An 18,495-nucleotide genomic window follows, 5' to 3' on the forward strand; every position below is an offset into this window, starting at 1 on the left:
AAGAGAGAGAGAAAGAGAAAGAATTTTAATATTTATTTTTTAGTTTTCGGCGGACACAACATCTTTGTACGTGGTGCTGAGGATCGAACCCGGGCCACACGCATGCCAGGCAAGCGCACCACCGCTTGAGCCACATCCCCAGCCCCGCCCAGGTGCTTTCTAAGGGCTTAGAACTCACGCATAACCTGGTTTTACTGCCAGAAGTCCAAATGTTCTACACCCTCACTTTCAAGTGACTTTGCGTTGAGTGACAATGGTAGCAGAGGGATTCCAAAACAAAGCCAGACATTAGCTCCACTCTCAAGAAAACCACCTCTATAGTAGGAAAACATTTCTGTCACTTCTGGGGGCAGGAGGCAGGGCTCTTAAAAACAGCACTGGCTTTGCATCTAGATGTACACTTAGTGTGAGTCCAGCCCTGTACCAACTAGCTGTATGTAACCTTTGCTAAGTGACTTTACTGAGCCTCAGTTTCCTCACCTATAAAATGTGGATACAAATAACACCTCCCTCATAGATTTGTGAAATTGTTTTATTTCTTCCAGTGGATGTGGCAAACCAAAGGCCATTTCAAAATACCAAATTATATTTTTGTGTCTCATATGTACTTGAGATTCCACAGACAACCCACACCTTCCACCCCCCCACACACACAAGAAAGAATTTTGGGAAAATACAGAAAAGCAGGTGACTTCGATGCACTTTGCTGCATCTTAGCACCTGTTATGTAATCTGTAAGGATCTGATTGATGTCTTTGATTCCTTTTCGTTGTTGGTCTCCTTCAATAATCTGTAAACTCCTTGAGGGGATGGGATTGTCTATCTTGCTTAACTTTGTGTCCCCAGCGTTTGAAACAGAAGCTGGCGTTCAACCTTCTTTAGAAGGTTGGAGTGTGTATTTGGAAGAAGTTGGGGGCCGAATGCAGCTGAATGCGGGTGGCTCCTAGCGCCCAGGGTCGGGTGGCACGCAGAGTCCCGCTCCAGTCTGTAGCTCTTGGGAGCAGGAACCGGGCGCCCGGGTCCGGCTAGGTTCGCCGCCGCGGTTTGCCCGTGCTGCCAGCAGATGGCGCTGCAGGCCAGGCTCCCGTCGCGCGCCAGCCCGGAACCCGGAAGCGGAGGAGAGCGGCCCCGGGGCGCCTGGAGTCCCGGACTATCCCGGAGGGCAGGTGGGCCTCCCCCTGCTTTCCTGCTGCCTCCTCCTGGCGCAGCCGGCTCGCCAGGGCCCTCTCCCGAAAGGGGATGCGAAGCGGCGTCTGGAGAGGGTCCCGCAGTACCCACGTGACGACCAGTGCCGGAGCCCGTCGGACTGTCCCCGGCCTGCGGGGACATGGGCGTGCTCAGAGCTGGACTGTGCCCGGGCCTCACCCAGGAGATGGTCCAGCTTCTGAAGAGCCGCGGCATGAAGACAGGTGACCGTGTGGGCGCGTGTCCGGCAGCCGCGCGCCCAGCACACAGCCTGGGCACAGCCTCGGGACCCGCGCCCCCTGCCATACCCGCAGGGCGCTGCCCCCTCACTGAAGGGCCACTCCCCATACACTTCTGGAAAGGCTGGGTGTGCGGGAGCAAAACCCGGGCCCCGGGGAGGAGCCCTACTGTGTGCCAGGCCCAATGGCTGTGACTTCACGCAGGCCTCCCGAGACTGCCTGCGCCGAGGCAGAGTGCACCGCCGAATCACAGAGGAGGGAAACCAACGCGGGAAGCCCGGGCTGCCCCGGCGACAATCACCTGCACGTGTTTTGTTTTTAGTGGTGGACCTGGCTGCTGCAGACCTGGAGGAGGTAGCTCAGAAGTGTGGCTTGTCTTATAAGGTGAGCTCGAGATCACACCCCTTAAGCCTCGGGAGCAGTGAGTTCCAGTGAGGACCTGGGAAGCCCCGTGGGTGGCTCGGTACTGTGTGGTCTGAGTGCCCGCCCTTTGGCAGGCCCTGGTTGCCCTGAGGCGGGTGTTGCTGGCTCAGTTCTCAGCTTTCCCCTCCAATGGCGCGGGTCTCTATGAGGAAATGAAGACCTCCACTGCCATCCTGTCCACCGGCATTGGAAGGTTTGTACATGTATTTGGATAACAAAGCGAGAGACAGAAGAACGTTCAGTGCTTGGATCAAGAGAGAGCAGGGTTTTTGAAGGCTGGAGTGGGAGCAGTATAGACAGATGTGAAGGAGAGGCATTGGGACTTCTGAGTTCTTTTATCTTAGAACAAGGTTATAGGGTTTCTCAGCCTTAACACTATTGACACTCTAGGACATGTAATTGTTTATTGGGGTGGGGGCTGTGCTGTGCATTGGAATAGGTCTAGCAGTATGCCTGACCTCTACCCACCAGATGCCAGTAGTACCTTCCCTCCCCGCAGTTGTGACAATCAAAAATGTCTCCAGACATGGCTAAATGTCCGTTGTGTGGAAAATTGCCCCTGCTAAGAACTGCTGTCAAACAATACAAGATGTCTGCAGTATTAGCTGGGCACAGTGGCCCAGGTTTATAATCCCAGCTACTTGGGAGGCAGAGGTGGAAGATTCACAAATTCAAGGCCAGCTGGGCAACTTAGCCAGACACTGTCTCAAAATAAAAAATAAAAAGGTCTGAGGGTTTAGCTCAGAGATGGAGTGCCCCTTATTTCAATTGCTAGTGAAGGAGGGCGGGTAGGATGTCCCTAGCCTCTCATTATTATTCAGCAGATTAGAATCTGCCCTACCTTCCATGTCACTTAAAGGTAGAGCAAGAGAGAACAGAGCAGGATTAACATTTACCTAGAGCTTGTGCATGTAGTCGCTGCCTATAAGATATCTCTCCAGTGCAACTGCAAGTTAGAGATTGTTAGTTCCCCTTGCATTAGCCTAAGAAGAGCAAGTAGCAGAGATAAGGCTCAAGTCCAGGGATATCTGACCCAGAACCTGGTGCCTTTGCCATACTCTGCAGTCATAGAGAACAGGGAAGCTCATCAGAAGGAGCAGTTACATTGTGCCATGTCTTTTAGGTTAGGAAAGACTTGGAAGACAACAGGCACTTTCTGGCCAAGTAAGTCTGATCTCTCTTCTGGCCTGTTTGTGCAGAGCTTGATGAATAGCTCTGCCACCACAAAGGCCTTTGGATTTCTCTGGCTGGCCCTTACTGTTTCCATAACACATTCTGTTGGCAAGGTTCATACAGCATAGTGCTTGCTCTCACTGGTTTGGGGTATGAGTTTGTAATCCAAACTAGTGGGTGCCAGACACATGCAGAGAATACATATGCGAGTGAGGCAAGGCTCCTGCTCTTAGGAGTATGGCATATAGTGTGTATAGGAGGAAAACATGAATAGAAGACATGTGGATGCACACAGGGAAGCAGCCCCAAGGAGGGAGTGATTAACAGGAAGCAGATTGGCCTCTGGGCTTCAGAAGCTTTTAAACCAACATACACAGAGGGAGCAGTAGAATGGCAAGCTGATAGGTTACTGGCAGGTGCAGATCAGAGTGCAGGAAGACCCTGGAGAAGCAGGGTCTTGGCCTTGAGGAATAGATGGACTTTCCCCGAGCGCTTAGCAATTCCTGATACATTATGTCATTTGTTCTTCACAACCACTATTGAGTGAGTGCATTGCCTTTAAAATCATCATTTTAGCCGGGCTCAGTGATGCACATCAGTAATCCCAGCTACTTGGGAGGCTGAGGCAGGAAAATTGCAAGCTCAAAGTCAGCCTGGCAACTTAGGGAGATCCTGTTTCAAAATAAAAAGGGGTGTAGCTCTGGTAAAGAGCCCCTGGGTTTAATCCCCAGTACAAAAAAAAAATCATTTTCTTGGTGAATACATTGTGACTCAGGTTAAATGATTTGCTGAAGATCTTACTTCAGCAGACTGGGCACTTGAGGTCCTGTCTAACAGCCTAACTGATCTACTGTGTCGCCTCCTTGAAGGTGGGAGGCCATTGTGAAAGTAGAGTTCCAGGCAGTGGGGTAGAGCTGTGCAGAGTAGATGAACTGAGAAAGACCAAGGGGGCGGGGGGTCTGGTGGTGCCGATGCTGGGTGTGTGAGTCTGATCCAGGACTGGTGAAATTTGGCAATATACTGAAGAAGAAATATGACAAGTCATATTAGCAGGTAGGATAGAGGTATGAAGAATCAAAGATGACCTCCTCCCAGTGCACCATGGGCAGTTAATGGATATAACTTTAAAACTTGGCTGCAGGGAGGAAATTCCTATGTCAGAAGTTTGAGAAATGCCTGATTGACTCCAGTTAAGCAGGTTTCTTTGTTGAAAGTGTTCTCAGAGCCTTTGTGCTGTGGGCAGTGTGAATCTTGGCAGAGTAATAGAGAAGGTAATGTACCTTGGAAAAACTAGATTCATCAGAGAGAAGGTGGTTCCATTCAAGCAAGAGCTTTGTCTGTTCATCTCTGTACCCTCTCATTTTATAATAAGGCCTTCAGGAAATATGAGGGATTCAGGTGATATTTGAATGAATAATTGAAAGAGTGATTGAAAGGTAGTTCAGAGGAAAAGATAGAGGATAAACCCCAGCAATCACTGACATTCTAGGCAGTGGTGGCCAGGGGTTCCTTTTCATGCTGCTGTGCTGCTAGAGGTGATATGGGGTATATTGGTAGGAAGGTCCTCTACATAATTAGAGGAAACATGGAAAGGAACACAGATGGATTTGGGAACAGCTCATGTAGGCTGAACAAGGCAACCAAGGATGTGGTTGGTTCTTGACTAGAGTTAAGCCCACTGATTGAATCCTGGCTACACATTAGAATTGCCTGGGTGACTCAAAAAAGAAGCTCATGCTTAGGTCTCACTTCTACAAATTCTAACTTAATTGATCTAAGCCAGTGATTCCTAAACTTGTCTGTGCATTAGAATCCCCTGGGGAACTTCTCAACATCCCAAAACACAAGCCTCCTCCCAGACCAATGGCATTCCCTAGGGGTGGGACACAGGCATCAGTGTTTTTATTTTTGTTTTTGATACTCCCATCTGACTCTAGTGGGCAGATAAGTTTGAGGAACTGCTGATAAAGGCATCTTTTTAAAAACTTCCCTGGAGCCAGATGTGGTGGCACATCTGTAGTCCCAGTGATTTGGAAGGCTGAGGCAGGAGGATGACAAGTTTGAGGCCAGCCTCAGAAATTTAGCATGGCCCTAAAGCAACTTTAGCAAATGTCTTGCTAAAGTGGGACAATTACAAGACTGCTGCCTGGCATGTCAAAAAACAAAAAAGGGCTGGGCGTGTAGCTCAGTGGTTAAGTGCCCATATTTAATCCCCTATTACCCGCCCCCACCAAAAAAAAGAAAACAAACAACCAATAATGGGGAGAAAAAAAAAAAAAAAACCCAGGATATAGCTAAGTTGGTAGAGTGCTTGCCTAGCATGTGCATGGCCCTGGGTTTAATTCCCAGCACCACCAAAAAAAAAGGAAAAAACAAAAAAACCCCACAACATAACACTTCCCTGGAAGATAAGTGTGGTGGTGGTATGCCCCTGTAGTCCCAGCTACCCCAGAGGCTTAGGTAGTAAGATTGCTTGAGCCCCCAACTTTGAGACCCGTAAGCAACATGGCAAGACCCCATCTCAAACAAAAAGAAAACCTTTCCCTATAATGGGAAGGATTGAGAATAACTAGTAAAATGCATCAAAATCACCTGGAGTTCTTATTGAAACCTAGATGTTGGTCCACTGCCAGAATATTTGATCAGTAGGTCAAGATAGGGGAAACGGGATCTTGCATTTCTATCCATTCTGGAGTGTGGCAGATACTGCTGATCTGGTGACCACACTGGAATGAAACTGGAGCTTCCCAGATCTTAGTGGGAGGGATGGGATCCAGGAGTAGTGGAGCTTGGATGTGTATTAAACAGGTGCTTCTTAAACAGAGACGGTGTGAGCACAGTTATCCCAAGAAGCCATAAGGCTGGAGTGTTAACCAGAAGGATTTTGACTGGCAGAAACCTGTGGTCCCTGGGTTTGAATAGAAGGGACAATTACTAGAGTGCTGCCTGACACGTTGCAGGTTGCAGGTCACAGGTAGGTCATGGGAGGTCTTTAAGAACCATTTTCAGAGGCCTGGAGTCTGTGAAGATGATTGCAGCATCAGAAAAGGGATGCATGTGGTACAGGCTGTGGCTCAGATGAAGCTTCAGCCCCATACCAGGCAGGGCAAGGAGGGTGATCTGTTTTATGGTGGTACAAGGACAGAACCTGGCTTAGGAATTGTCTGCTTCTTAAAGTGTATCCCAAGGCTTGCAGAGCCTGAGTGTTGACTATACAGGAACAAAATAAAACAACAGCCTTGTTCTACTATAATTTCTCTAGTAACCTTTATTGTGTGCCTCTCAGGTCTGGGGCATGTGCTAATGTTGGTGATGCAGCAGGCACAAGGCCTGGTCCTTGCCCCAGGGTGCTCTTATCAGATGAGGGAGACAGACAAACAAGCAGATAATTACAAACTCCTAGAACAAATAATCGAGTTCAGCAAGGTTGCGGAGTACAACATCACATAAAAATCAATTGCGTTTCTTTATATTCTCAATGAACATGTGGAAACTGAAATTAAAAACAATACCATTTAGAGTTGCACCAAAGAAAATGAAATACTTAGGTATGAGTCTAAAGATTGTGTAGGATTTGCCTGTGAGAAATTAAAAATTGCTGATGAAAGAGATAAAAAATGAATGACTCGAGTTGGGGTTGTGACTCAGGTAGAGCACTTGCCTGGCATGTGTGGGGCACTGGGTTCGATTCTCAGAACCACATATAAGTAAATGAAATGGAGATCCATCGCCAACTTAAAAAAAAAAAAATTTAATTGTTTTTGACAAAGATACAGAAGCAAGAAGGAAAGATAGCCTTTTAAACAAATGATATTAGAGCTATTGGACATAAAAAATCTAAATTTCACACTTGATATAAAAATTGACTAAAAATGAGCCAGGCATGGTGGCAGACACCTGTAATCCCAGTGACTCGGGAGGCTGAGGCAGGAGGATTATGAGTTCAAAGCCAGCCTCAGCAACTTAGTGAGGCTCTAAGCAATGGAGCAAGACCCCATCTAAATAAAAAGGGCTGTGGATGTGGCTCCTTGGTTAAGCATCCTTGGGTTCAGTCTCTGGTACCAAAAAAGAAAAAATGGGGGGAAAAAAGACTAAAGATGGATTATGAACTTAAATGTAAAACATAAACTTATTTAGCTTTTAGAAAAATCTTGGGGATCTGAGGCTAGGCAAAAGCCTTAGACTTGACACTAGAAGTATGATCCATTAAAAAATTTCACACAGCACTGTCAAAAAAAATAATAAATTGGACCTAATAAAAATTAAAAGCTTTTGCTCTGCTAGAGAGAGGAGCTCCTGGCCAGAGATGACTGGGACATCTCTGAACAGTACCAGTGCTTGGAAGGAAGGTCTTTCTTTTTTACCCCCAACCTCATGATTGATTTCTCTTCTACCATCAGCTTGGACAAACTGCTTGATGCTGGTCTGTATACAGGAGAAGTGACTGAAATTGTAGGAGGCCCAGGTAGTGGCAAAACCCAGGTGTGTATGAGGCAGCAGCCAGGAAGACTGGTAGAGGTGGGTGCCTAGTCCTGGATCTGTGGGGAGCTTCCACCAGTGTCTTCATGGGTTCAGGAGTCAAAAGAGGCAAGATGGGTGATGAGAGGTGGGCTTGGACTTAGGTGGTTTTGCCTCTGAAATCTGGACAAAATGAGCTTTGTTTCTAGACCTTCCCTCTCTGAGGGCTCAGGTTCACCTGATGGCCCATTCTCTCTTAAGGTATGTCTTTGTGTGGCTGCAAATGTGGCCCATGGCCTGCAGCAGAATGTCCTATACATTGATTCTAATGGAGGGCTGACAGCTTCCCGCCTCCTCCAGCTACTTCAACCTAGGACCCAGGATGAAGACGAACAGGTAAGGGGCAGGACAGTTGGGTTCCTGCTCACAGGAACTAGAACTAGACTCTTGACTAGAAGATCCTAATGTCCCTTACACTGCAAAAATGTGGGCTGTTTCAATGAACAGTCATTTCTTGCTTTGAAATTTGAGGTTCTGTTGATAACTTCCTGTGTCCCTTAAGCCTGCCCTGGTAGTGTCATTTTCCCAGCTTGCATGCCACTGGGACAGTTCTTCCAGGAATCCCTCCCAACTCCTTGCATATTCTAATCAGAGCTGGCAATCACCCAACATCTGTTTCCAGCCCATTTCTTGCCCATGGCAGATATCATCAATCAGTTGTATCTCTTTCCCACCAAGTTGCAAATATGTTACAGTTCAATACCCAGGCAGATCTAGCCCCTTGGACAAAACCCAGTTGCCATTCTGGACCTGAGTGTTTGTGTCTGAGTGCCTCTTCCCCTTCTTAGCCTTATAATTCCTCTTCATCACCTTCCTCAGCCCCCTGATCCATCTTATCCCAAGCCTCTACATTTTTCTCCCACCCCTACAGGCAAGAGCTCTCCAGAGGGTGGTGCATGCATTTGACATCTTTCAGATGCTGGATGTGCTGCAGGATCTCCGAGGCACTGTGACCCAACAGGTGAGGCTTCTGTCCTGCCCTTCCCTGCTTTACTCAGCTCTCCAGGTGCCATCTGTATGTGGGCAGGTGTCCTACTACAGACTCTCTTTGAGAATGCATATGTACAATCTGATGACATCAGCTGTGTGTGCCACTCCCAAAGTGGAATTCCTTAGTACTTATTTCATAAGCTTTATTGTTTACATATTCCCCATCCCTGCTAAACAATAATTTCCTTGAATACAAGGATTATGTTGTATTTGTCTCTTCATCTCTGCATTCCTCACTAAAACCAATTAGGAATGACTTCAGCTGCAAGTAATAGAGATTGTTTGACAGACTTGAACTTTGAGGACATCTAATTATCTCACATGAGTTATGGAGGTTGGCCACTCCAGAACATGAGGGCACGAGGCTGTGTGTCTGATTCTCTTGTTCGTCCCCTCATGATTGCTAAGTGGCTGCTGTACCCTCACGTGTCTTCTCTTCACACATTGACATCCACATTCAGGCCAGTGTTGTAGAAACAGAATCAGAATATAAGAAGTAAGGGAGAAGAGAAAGGAATCCTGGAACACAACCTAGGCCCAAGAAACCAGGAGGATGTTAATGCTTGTGGTTTGAAAGATGGCATCAGAGCTCCTCTTAAAGAGCTGTCTTTATTTGGAACCACTTTAGCTATGGGAAAAGAGGCTTTAGAGGAATGATCTAGAAAGAGGCAGTGAAATAAAGAGAAAGCAAACTCTTCAGTGAATGAAGTTGGGAATTTGGGGTGGAAGTGAGCAGAAGAGAGATGAGGAGTGAGTCAGAAAAGGAGAAGGTCCTAAGAGGATGGTTGGTGGGAGACAGGACGTGAGAGAACCCAAAGCCGACCACAGTCCTCTGAATGGGAATTTCTGAAGGAGCATTTGCCACATCCTGTGATTTAAACCCCCTCTGCCCACCCAAGTCTTCAGTGAAGTCTGTTAGGCACCCAGCTGGGTCTGGGAAAGTGTTGCTGGAATTCTGTGATGCCCGTGCAGCTTACTTGGAATGGAGAGGTTGTTTCTGACTAGCTTCTGATGGATGTGCAAGCTTGTCCTGCAACGGATGCCCTGCCCAAGAGGCCACTGGTTCATGGTGGCTGCTTCCCCCAAATCCCTCCAGGTGAGGTGTTCTTCGGGGACTGTGAAGGTGGTGATTGTGGACTTGGTCACTGCAGTGGTCTCCCCACTTCTGGGAGGTCAGCAGAGAGATGGTGAGTGCTGTGGCAGAGCCTGAGGGGAGCGGACGGACCCTCATCTCCTGGCTCTGGAGTCTGGCCCCGGGCCAGCCCTATCCCTGTCCTCTTCTTCTCCTCCCCCAGGCTTGGCCTTGATGATGCAGCTGGCCCGAGAGCTGAAGACCCTGGCCCGGGAGCTCAGCATGGCAGTGGTGGTGAGGAACAGGCTCAGCCTACAAACTTAATTTCCAGTTACAGCTAACTCTTCATTTCCCTTAAGTGGCAGCTCTGAACCCAGAGTAAACCCTTTAGGAAAGGGATATAGCCCAATTTCCCCAGGTCAGCTGGAGCTCTGGACTGAAAGGGAAGAAACTGGACCATTAGTAGCGAGGAGGATTAGGAACCAATTTGTTTTTCTTTTTCTCTTTTTAAGTCATGTTTATTGAGGTTTAATTTACATAGTGTAGCTCTTCCTTGTTTGAAGTTTGACTAATAAATACAGTTGTATCCAATCTTGTTATACTGCCAAAAGGTCCCTTGATCCCAGACAACCTCGTAATTTTTCTGTCCCTATGGTTTTCCCTTTTCCAATAAATGGATCATTTTGTTGTTAAAGTAACTTTTTCTGCTTAGGAAGCAGTTTGTTTTTTTGTTTTCATTCTTTCTTTTTTTTTTTTTTTTCTTTTCTTTTCTTTTTTTTTTTATTACTGGGAATTGATCCCAGGGGCACTCTACCACTGAGGCACATCCCATCCCTTTTTCTGTTTTTTTTTTTTTTTTTTTTTTTTGAGATTAGGGTCTTGCTAAGTTATTGAGGCTGGCCTCAAACTTGCTATCCTTCTACCTCAGCCTCCCAGGTCACTGGTATTACAGGCATACACCATTATGCCTGGCTAGAAGCAGTTTTTAAAGTCTTCATGCTTCTCATAGGAAGATTTAAAAAGTAATTAAATATAAAATTCAAACTTGTAATCAATCTCCATATCCACAGAAACTTAATTATTTTATCTCCATAAAATCTTTTTTCTTTGCGTATATACTTATACTGTTTTGGAGGGTGAGGGGTTACCAGGAATTGAACTCAGGGGCATTCAACCACTGAGCCACATCCCCAGTCCAATTGTGTATTTTATTAGAGACAGGGTCTCATTAAGTTGCTGAGCGCCTCACCCTTGCCAAGGCTGGCTTTGAACTCATGATCTTCCTGTCTCAGCTTCCCAAGCTGCTGGGATTACAGGTGTGCACTGCTGCTCCCGGCTATAGTTATACTTTTAACTAACCTTCTAACTAAAGTAAACTTGTTTAAGAAACCATAAAAAATAACCATTTCAGTCCATCTCCCTTGTTCTTACATAGATCTTTAAGACTGTCATTTTTAGCAGGTTTTTCTTTTTCTTTTTCTTTTTTGAGATGGATTCTCACTGTGGTGGCCTTCAACTCACATTCTTCCTAGGAGCTATGCATGTTTTTCCCAGTTTTTAAAATTATGTTAAGATAAGTGGTATAAAATACATTTGTAATGTACCCTTATCACTGTCCATCTCCATGGCTGTTTTCATCTTATAAAACTGAAATTCTGGGCCCATGAAAAATAACTCATGGGCCAGGCACGGTGGCACACACCTGTAATCTCAGTGGCTTGGGAGGCTGAGGCAAGAAGGTCACAAGTTCCAGGCTAGCCTCAGCCACTTAGTGAGGCCCTAAGCAACTAGTGATACCCTGTCTCTAAATAAAATTTTTAAAAAGCCTGAGGATATGGCTCAGTGGTTAAGCACCTCTGTGTTCAATCTACAGTACCCCCCGACCAAATAAATAAATAAATGTCCAGAGGCAACATTTCCACATTTTGTGGAAGGTTATACTAATTTGTATTCTCACTGGCAGTGTAGAAGGATCTGTTTTCCTATCCTTTTATTCAAATGCAAGTTCTTGGGGCCTTGCTTTCCTGGCTTTTGGATGTCTGTAAGCACCTTCTGTGTGCCAGACTCCGGAATAGGCAGTAGGGATTCAGTGATGAACAAGCCCTAGCCTCTAGGGGCTGTCACACTTGCATGCCTCTATGGGAGCCGATCCTCCAGATTAGGACTCCTATTCAAAAACTTGTGCTGTGCATGCCTATAATCCCAGTGACTTGGGAGGCTAAGGAAGGAGGATTTCAAGTTTGAGGCCAGCCTCAGCAACTTGGTGAGGCCCTAAGCAACTTATTGAGATCCTATCTCAAAATAAAAAATGCTGGACCCCCCCCTTATTAAAATAATTTTATTTTATTTATATTTGTTTTTTTATGTGATACTGAGGATAGAACCCAGTGCCTCAACATGTTATGCAAGCGTTCTACCACTGAGCCACATCCCCCGCCCCATGTCCAGCCCTTTTTAATTTTTTTTTTAAAGAGAGAGTGAGAGACAGAGAGAGAGAGAGAGAGAGAGAGAGAGAGAGAGAGAGAGAGAGAGAGAGAATTTTTTAACATTTATTATTTAGTTTTTTGGCGGGCACAACATCTTTGTATGTGGTGCTGAGGATCGAACCCGGGTTGCACGCATGCCAGGAGAGCGTGCTACCGCTTGAGCCACATCCCCAGCCCCCTTTTTAAATTTTATTGTAAGATAAGGTCTCATTAAGTTGTCTAGGCTAAGCTGGAACTTCTGATCCTCCTGCCTCAGCCTCACAAGTAACTGGAATTACAGATGTGGACCACTACACCTTGTTTTCATATCAGTCCTTTTAGCTGTTCTTCATGTTATTCGAAAGTATTTCTGAGGTCACATTTTAAAGGCTTGATTGTTAATGATAAGAAAGGTATGATTTAGCATGTAAATATTTGCTTATGATCCCCACTTAGATATAAATGAATAATATCAAGAATATTATAAATATTTCTGTGAATAAACAGGGTTTCTGTCCCCCATCAGAGCACAAGTGACCAATACAGGTCAAACTATTTATTTCCCAAACATATACAAATACATTTATACTTTGCTTTGGGCCGCAGAAACTGTAGTTTAGGTGAAAAGTCAGTTTAAAACAGGAATTCAACAGCTTTTTCATGCTTGCATTGTGCTTGTAACTTTCTTGTTTATGTGTCTGTTTAGTCAGTCACAGATCATTGTACATATAGTATTTGAATCATCTTGTATGAATTTGGGTATGAAATATATTTGCACATTAACATTTTTAAAAAGGGCTGGAAATGTGATGTGACTCAGTGATTAAGTGCCCCTGGTATCAAACCAGATGACTCTCTCAGGGCAGGGGACATAGCTCAGTGGTAGAATGCTTGCCTAGCATGCCTGATGCCCTGGATTCAATACCCGGTACCACCAAAAAAAAAAAAAAAGACAGAACTCCTCTTGCCCCCATAAACACACAGGTATATTACAAAGGGCTGGGTGGACATGGTCTCTGGATGCCCATTTGCTGAGTTGGGGGTATAGTGGCTGCAAGCCCACCAGTAACTTCCCTATGGGAAAGTGTGACTAGCACTGCTTTTTCCCAAACAGGTGCCACATTGCCTTCTAGTTGGGGGTTAGGCTTGAGGCTTGAAGGTTTTAGCAGAAAGAGCTGGGTCCAGGTCAGGAGCCCTATGATCTAGTCCCAGACCTGCCATGAAGTTATAGAGCCTTGGGAGAGTCATCTGTCCACACCAGGCCTCACTTTTCCCATCTATAAATTGAAGCAGTAGGAGCAGATGTCCTCTGTACTAGCATTATGGATCTATAAGCCTTTCTGCAGGTGACCAACCACATGACCCGGGACAGGGACAGTGGTAAGTTCAAACCTGCTCTTGGACGTTCCTGGAGCTTTGTGCCCAGCACCCGAATTCTTCTGGACATCATTGAGGGTACAGGAGCATCAGGCAGCAGCCAGCGCACAGTGTGTCTGACCAAGTCTCCGTGTCAGGTGAACCAGCCCCAGGGGAGCGCCAGTGATCTTGGGCCCTGGAGGGAGGTTTCCATGCCCACAAGTGTCTTACTGAATTCTCTGATGCTGAAACTGTGGAATAGGTCTACCCACGTGGGTTGCTTAACTCAACTTACCCTTCCCTCTGTCTCCTCTTCCAGCCAACAGGGTTCCAGGAAGTGGTGGACATTGGGACCTGGGAGACTCCAGAGCAGAGCCCAGTGTTTCGGGGAGAGCAGACATGACTGATGCTGTTGATTGGGACAGGAGGAGGCATCACAGCCCCCTACCTTTCCTTCTTAGTAATGTTGCTGTTTACTGCCAGCCTGCACCTGGGACTGCAGAAGTTCTCAGACTGGCCCAAAGAACCGGCTCAGTTTCCTGAGCTTCATTCTCTATGGAGACTCTTAGAGCCACAGGCCAAGAGGAAGCTGCCGTGGAGGATGCACAGGTCCAGGCTGGTGCCACATTTCCTCCCTTTGCATCCACTTTCTATATTTCCAATGGAAGCTGAGTTCACCCTGGGCATCACTGCAGAGGCCATACTAGTAAATGGAAGAATACTCCTGTGTATCGCCATCAGATCTTGTGCTCAGTCCTAGCACAATGATGGGGCCAGAGAGCCACTAGCTTGCCTCCCTCTCTTCCTCTTTTTTTTGCCTCTGTTTTTCCATCTGTAGGATGGGTTTCCTTTCCCATCAGCTGCCTCTGAGTTACTGGATGGAAATAACCTCATAAATGCAAAAACAATTCTTCATCTAGGTCCTGCTCTTAAAAGTATATGTAAAAGGCAATTCCCTGAGCTCCAGAATCACCCCCCCCACCAAGGTTGTTTTTCAGTTTCTCCCAGTAAAGCCCCCAAAGAATGATTATTCCTTTGCTCCTGCTGATTTGGTTTCACACACCTGCATGCATCACCATGACTAGAATGTGAGCTTGCTGCTGTCCCAGGGATATAATTTAACAAGAAGGAAGGCAATGACCTGCTCCTGGTGAATCCAGCCACTTGTTTAATATGCATGGTGCCCTCTGGGGCCCTTCCACAGTATAGAGTAACCAGAGGTGCTGAACCGTGGCCTTGCCCACAAACAGACAGGAGAATTTGCACAATAAATACAGCCAGCTGGGAAAATTGATGCTAGTGTAAATAATACATGGCAAACCTGGTCCTTTATGCAGAAATTCATTGCTGGTGGCTCCAAGATGCAATATAATTACACCTCTTCCTGCCAGCTGTACCACAGCCTTGTACCTTAGTGTATGAAATAAAGCCGCCCCCCCCCCCCCCATCTGATACCACTACCATGGCCATTCGTCTGAGAGCTATAACCCTGTCTGGGAGGGGAGGATCATGCCAGGGGAAGGAAAATAAAAGGTGAAGTAGAGAAATGATCAGGATTGTGTACTCATCACATTTTTTTTAAAGGTTACTCTTCTTGATTAGAGAACCTGTTGTGTAATCAGTTGTGTCCTGGTTGCAGGAAAAGGGGATCAGAGTTACACTTAGAAGATACAGACATTTATGGGTGATGACTGAAACGGATAGTAACAAGCAGGGAGGATGAGCAATGAGCGGCAGGCCTGCACAGGGGTGTCTGAGTGAGGACAGGGTTGGTGAGTCTAAACCCTGATTCTTGATCCCACAGAAGACCCTAGGACAAAATCAGTCTTCAGAATCTTTACACCATTTTGGTTGGCACTTACCTGGAGTCATAGTAAGAAGCACTGCATTAAGCTAGGAATGGCATAGCCTTGCCCTTCATGGTGCCATTTGGGCATCCAGAGCCCATGGGAGATACCAACAGCCATCGCAGCCACTCTTCTGTAGAACTTGAAGTACTTTGCAGTTTTTCCTCAGTGCAGCACTACAGACAGATGCCACTTGTCAGTTGAAGCTGGCATTCGAGGGGGCCTGGTTGCCCCCTCTGTCCTGGGCAGACTTGTCCTGTTCCCTGTGTGAGTTTAGGTACTTCCTACCTGACTGAAAACCCTCGAAAAGTGCAGTTTGAGGGGCATATAAAGATCACCTGGCCCATGGTGTCATTTATAAAAGAACTTGGGGCTTAAAGGAAAAGTGGCAGTCCCAGGGCAGAACAAGGGCTTGCACCGGGACTCTTAGTTCATAGGTCAGGACTGTTGCTATCCCCACGGGGCCTTGCAGTTTCCAGCCTCATAGTTGTGTTTCTGCCGGGGCATGGCTGCAGCTGAGCTGCACAGCCTTTGCCCAGGTGCTCACACTAGCCATGGGAGAGTGTTCTATTCCTGGCTACTCCAGGCGACCAGGCAGCATTGCTGCAGGCACCTGGGTGGCCTGCTTTATCCCTTTGGCTCTTGTTCCTACACCAGGCCTTTGTCTTGCCTGCATGCTGCTCCACTCTCCTTCCTGGCTGTACCACACTGCAGGCTCTTAAAAGGCCTCCAGCAGGTGGGTTCTCCTGCCAGGGAGTCTTTTGTTCCCTTGGCTTATGTGCATGCCTTTGCCTTTCCCTCACAGTGCCTGATGCATACCCACCCTGACATCCTCCCTTATGTCCCAATCATGGGCTAGATGTTCATAATAGCTCCCCTGTACTAGTCACCTTTACTTTCTGTTCATGTGTCTGCCCAGGAGCCCAAGCTCCACTCCAAGAGCTCCCTGTCAATTTTTCTCTTATTTTTCCATTTTATGGGTGCTTATGAAATGAGTGGGATTAAACACATTTTAAAGATGGCCAAGGAGGAATGCAGGAATGTCTTCTTGATCTAGATAGTCATTAAGTTCCCATAGTCACTTTTTACAACCCTCTACAGGAGACTGGTATGTCCTTTATTTGAAATAAGATGGAATTAATGTTAAGTTCTTACTATGTGCTAGCACTGATGGCATGGCACTTGAACTAAAGACTGTCAGGCAGAAGTCCCCCACCTACCACCTCTTTTTGGTGCTGGGGATTAAGTTCTCACGCATGCTAGGCAAGTGCTCTCCCACTGAGCTACATCCCACTCCTCTGTGTATTATTGAGGCCACATTGCACTGCAAGTTTTAAAACTTGGCTTAAAGATGTATCAACAAGGTCACTCATCTCTGATAATGTGAAGTCCAAGATTGGTAGCAGAGGGCCTTTCCGCTCTGTTCTCGTTTTGTATTTTGTCTTAAAGCTTGTTGCCCTCATCAAAAGAACTTGCCCTCTGGATTGATACCACTCTGAGCATCAATCCAGATATGACAAAATCTACAAGCAGGAAAGGGATCACCTACTTTTGTCCTTTGAAGAATAAGGAAAATGCAGAAGTTCCTTCTAACCAAAGCTGACTTACTCTGTATCTGATTAGTCGAATTGCTTCATGCACCCATGTCTATTTCTATAACTGGCAGAGGAAGTGGGGCTGCTGTGATTGGTTGAGATCAGCCAGGAAATAGCCCTGGAGCTGGGGCTGGGGGTGGGTTTTCCTGAAGCAAATGCTGTGGCCTACTGGAAAGGAGGGAGAGTGTAGAGGAATCAGACATTGGGTGGGCCTGCCATAGTCTAGAGGGCAAGTTCATCCAGGCTCCCTTATGTTTGTTCAGGCCCTGTACATGTGACTCATGGTGTCATTAGAACAGCTGTGTGACACAGGGAATCTTTCTATCTTACAGATGGTAAGTGAGAGCTCAGTGACGTAAAGCCAATATGTGATAGCACAGGACTCCAAACTTGAATCTATCTGATGCCTAACCCACTTCTTCCCAACTTCACATTGCCTTCAGCTATAAGTATGCAAGTGTTTTAACAAAATTCTTTTTCATATTTTGCCATGGTAGCCACAAAGGCTGCATATATCCCAACCTCTTTCAGCTTAGCTCACCATAAAACTCTGGATCAGAGATCTACTTTATCAGCTTTTTCTGATTTTCCCTAGGGAAGAGAGAGTGACAAACACTCGGAGAAGGCAGATATCATTAGTATTAAAGAGAAGTGGAGGTTTAGGGGGAAATAAAGCTGAATAAAAAACAACGGGGCTTTGCATCCCTGAGACATGAGCCAGGAGGAGATAAGGGATTTAGATGCATATCCCTCTAGGTTTTTGCTGTGTTCTAACATGGAACTGTCTGGGTAGAGTTACAACTGCAATTTTGTGTGTGGAAAATGGGCATTAGAGAAGGCTCTTGTGGTACTGAGGGTTAAATCCAGGGCCTCATTCATGCTAGGTAAGCAGTCTACCACTGAGCTGTATCCCCAGCCCCTCGCCCTTTATTTTCCTTTTAGAGTTAGGTATATAATGAATCAAAGGGGACCCTGGGGGCTGAGGATGAAGCTCTGTGGTAGAGTACTTGCCTAGCATGTATAAGGCCTTTGGTTCAATTCTCAACACAGCAGGACAAATAAAAAAAAAGTTTTCTGAATGCTTTTCAACATTTTTTCTTATCTACTGCACTGGTTAGATTAACTTCCAGTATTCTGTAGGTAGAAGCAACAATAGCTATCATCCTATTTTATCATTGAGTTAGAACTTGGAGGGTAGGTGGCTCTGGTAGAATTCTTGCCCAGTATGCATGAGGCCCTGGGTTCCCTTCCTGGCACCATACCACCCCCCAACCCCCCTACCCCCATAAAACTAAACAAAACCCAAACACCTCTAGTGTTTCCCATCAATCTTGGAACAGGTGCTTTAGCTGCAGCACATATGGACTCCTTGAGTAATGCTCAAGTCCCTTTTCTTCCCTGGCGTCTTTTATTTATGGGCACAGTGAGGGGCACAGGGGATTGAGCCCAGGGGCACTTAACCACTGATCCACATCCCCAGTCCTTTTTTTGTATTTTATTTAGAGACAGAGTCTCACTTAGTTGCTTAGGGCCTCATTAAATTGCTAAGACTGGCTTTGAGTTCACAACCCTCCTGCCTTAGCCTCCTGACCAGCTAGGATTACAGGCATGTGCCACTGTGCCGTGCCCAGC

The 18,495-nt window shown here is 46.3% G+C and overlaps 1 protein-coding gene and 1 long non-coding RNA gene across 3 annotated transcripts in view; both read left to right on the forward strand.

The window, feature by feature from the left end:
* LOC139703711 (uncharacterized) overlaps window positions 1-18,495 on the forward strand; it is a 261,415-nt gene that overhangs the window by 216,076 nt on the left and 26,844 nt on the right. The gene's annotated exons all lie outside the window — the stretch shown is intronic.
* Window positions 1,075-14,971, forward strand: LOC114079702 (DNA repair protein RAD51 homolog 4). 2 transcript variants are annotated; one of them, XM_027921054.3, is made up of 10 exons: window positions 1,084-1,409; window positions 1,747-1,808; window positions 1,922-2,040; window positions 7,421-7,502; window positions 7,740-7,874; window positions 8,410-8,499; window positions 9,625-9,715; window positions 9,824-9,894; window positions 13,412-13,579; window positions 13,741-14,971. In XM_027921054.3, the coding sequence occupies exons 1-10, from the start codon at window positions 1,328-1,330 to the stop codon at window positions 13,822-13,824; spliced, it is 984 nt and encodes a 327-aa protein (XP_027776855.2). In that variant the 5' UTR covers window positions 1,084-1,327; the 3' UTR covers window positions 13,825-14,971. The 2 variants fall into 2 exon arrangements, with proteins under 2 accessions (XP_071463265.1, XP_027776855.2); XM_071607164.1 differs by lacking the exon at window positions 13,412-13,579 and having other exon boundaries at window positions 1,075-1,409.

The sequence above is a fragment of the Marmota flaviventris genome (genome assembly GCF_047511675.1).
Source record: "Marmota flaviventris isolate mMarFla1 chromosome 17 unlocalized genomic scaffold, mMarFla1.hap1 SUPER_17_unloc_1, whole genome shotgun sequence".
NCBI classification, from domain to species: Eukaryota; Metazoa; Chordata; class Mammalia; order Rodentia; family Sciuridae; genus Marmota; species Marmota flaviventris.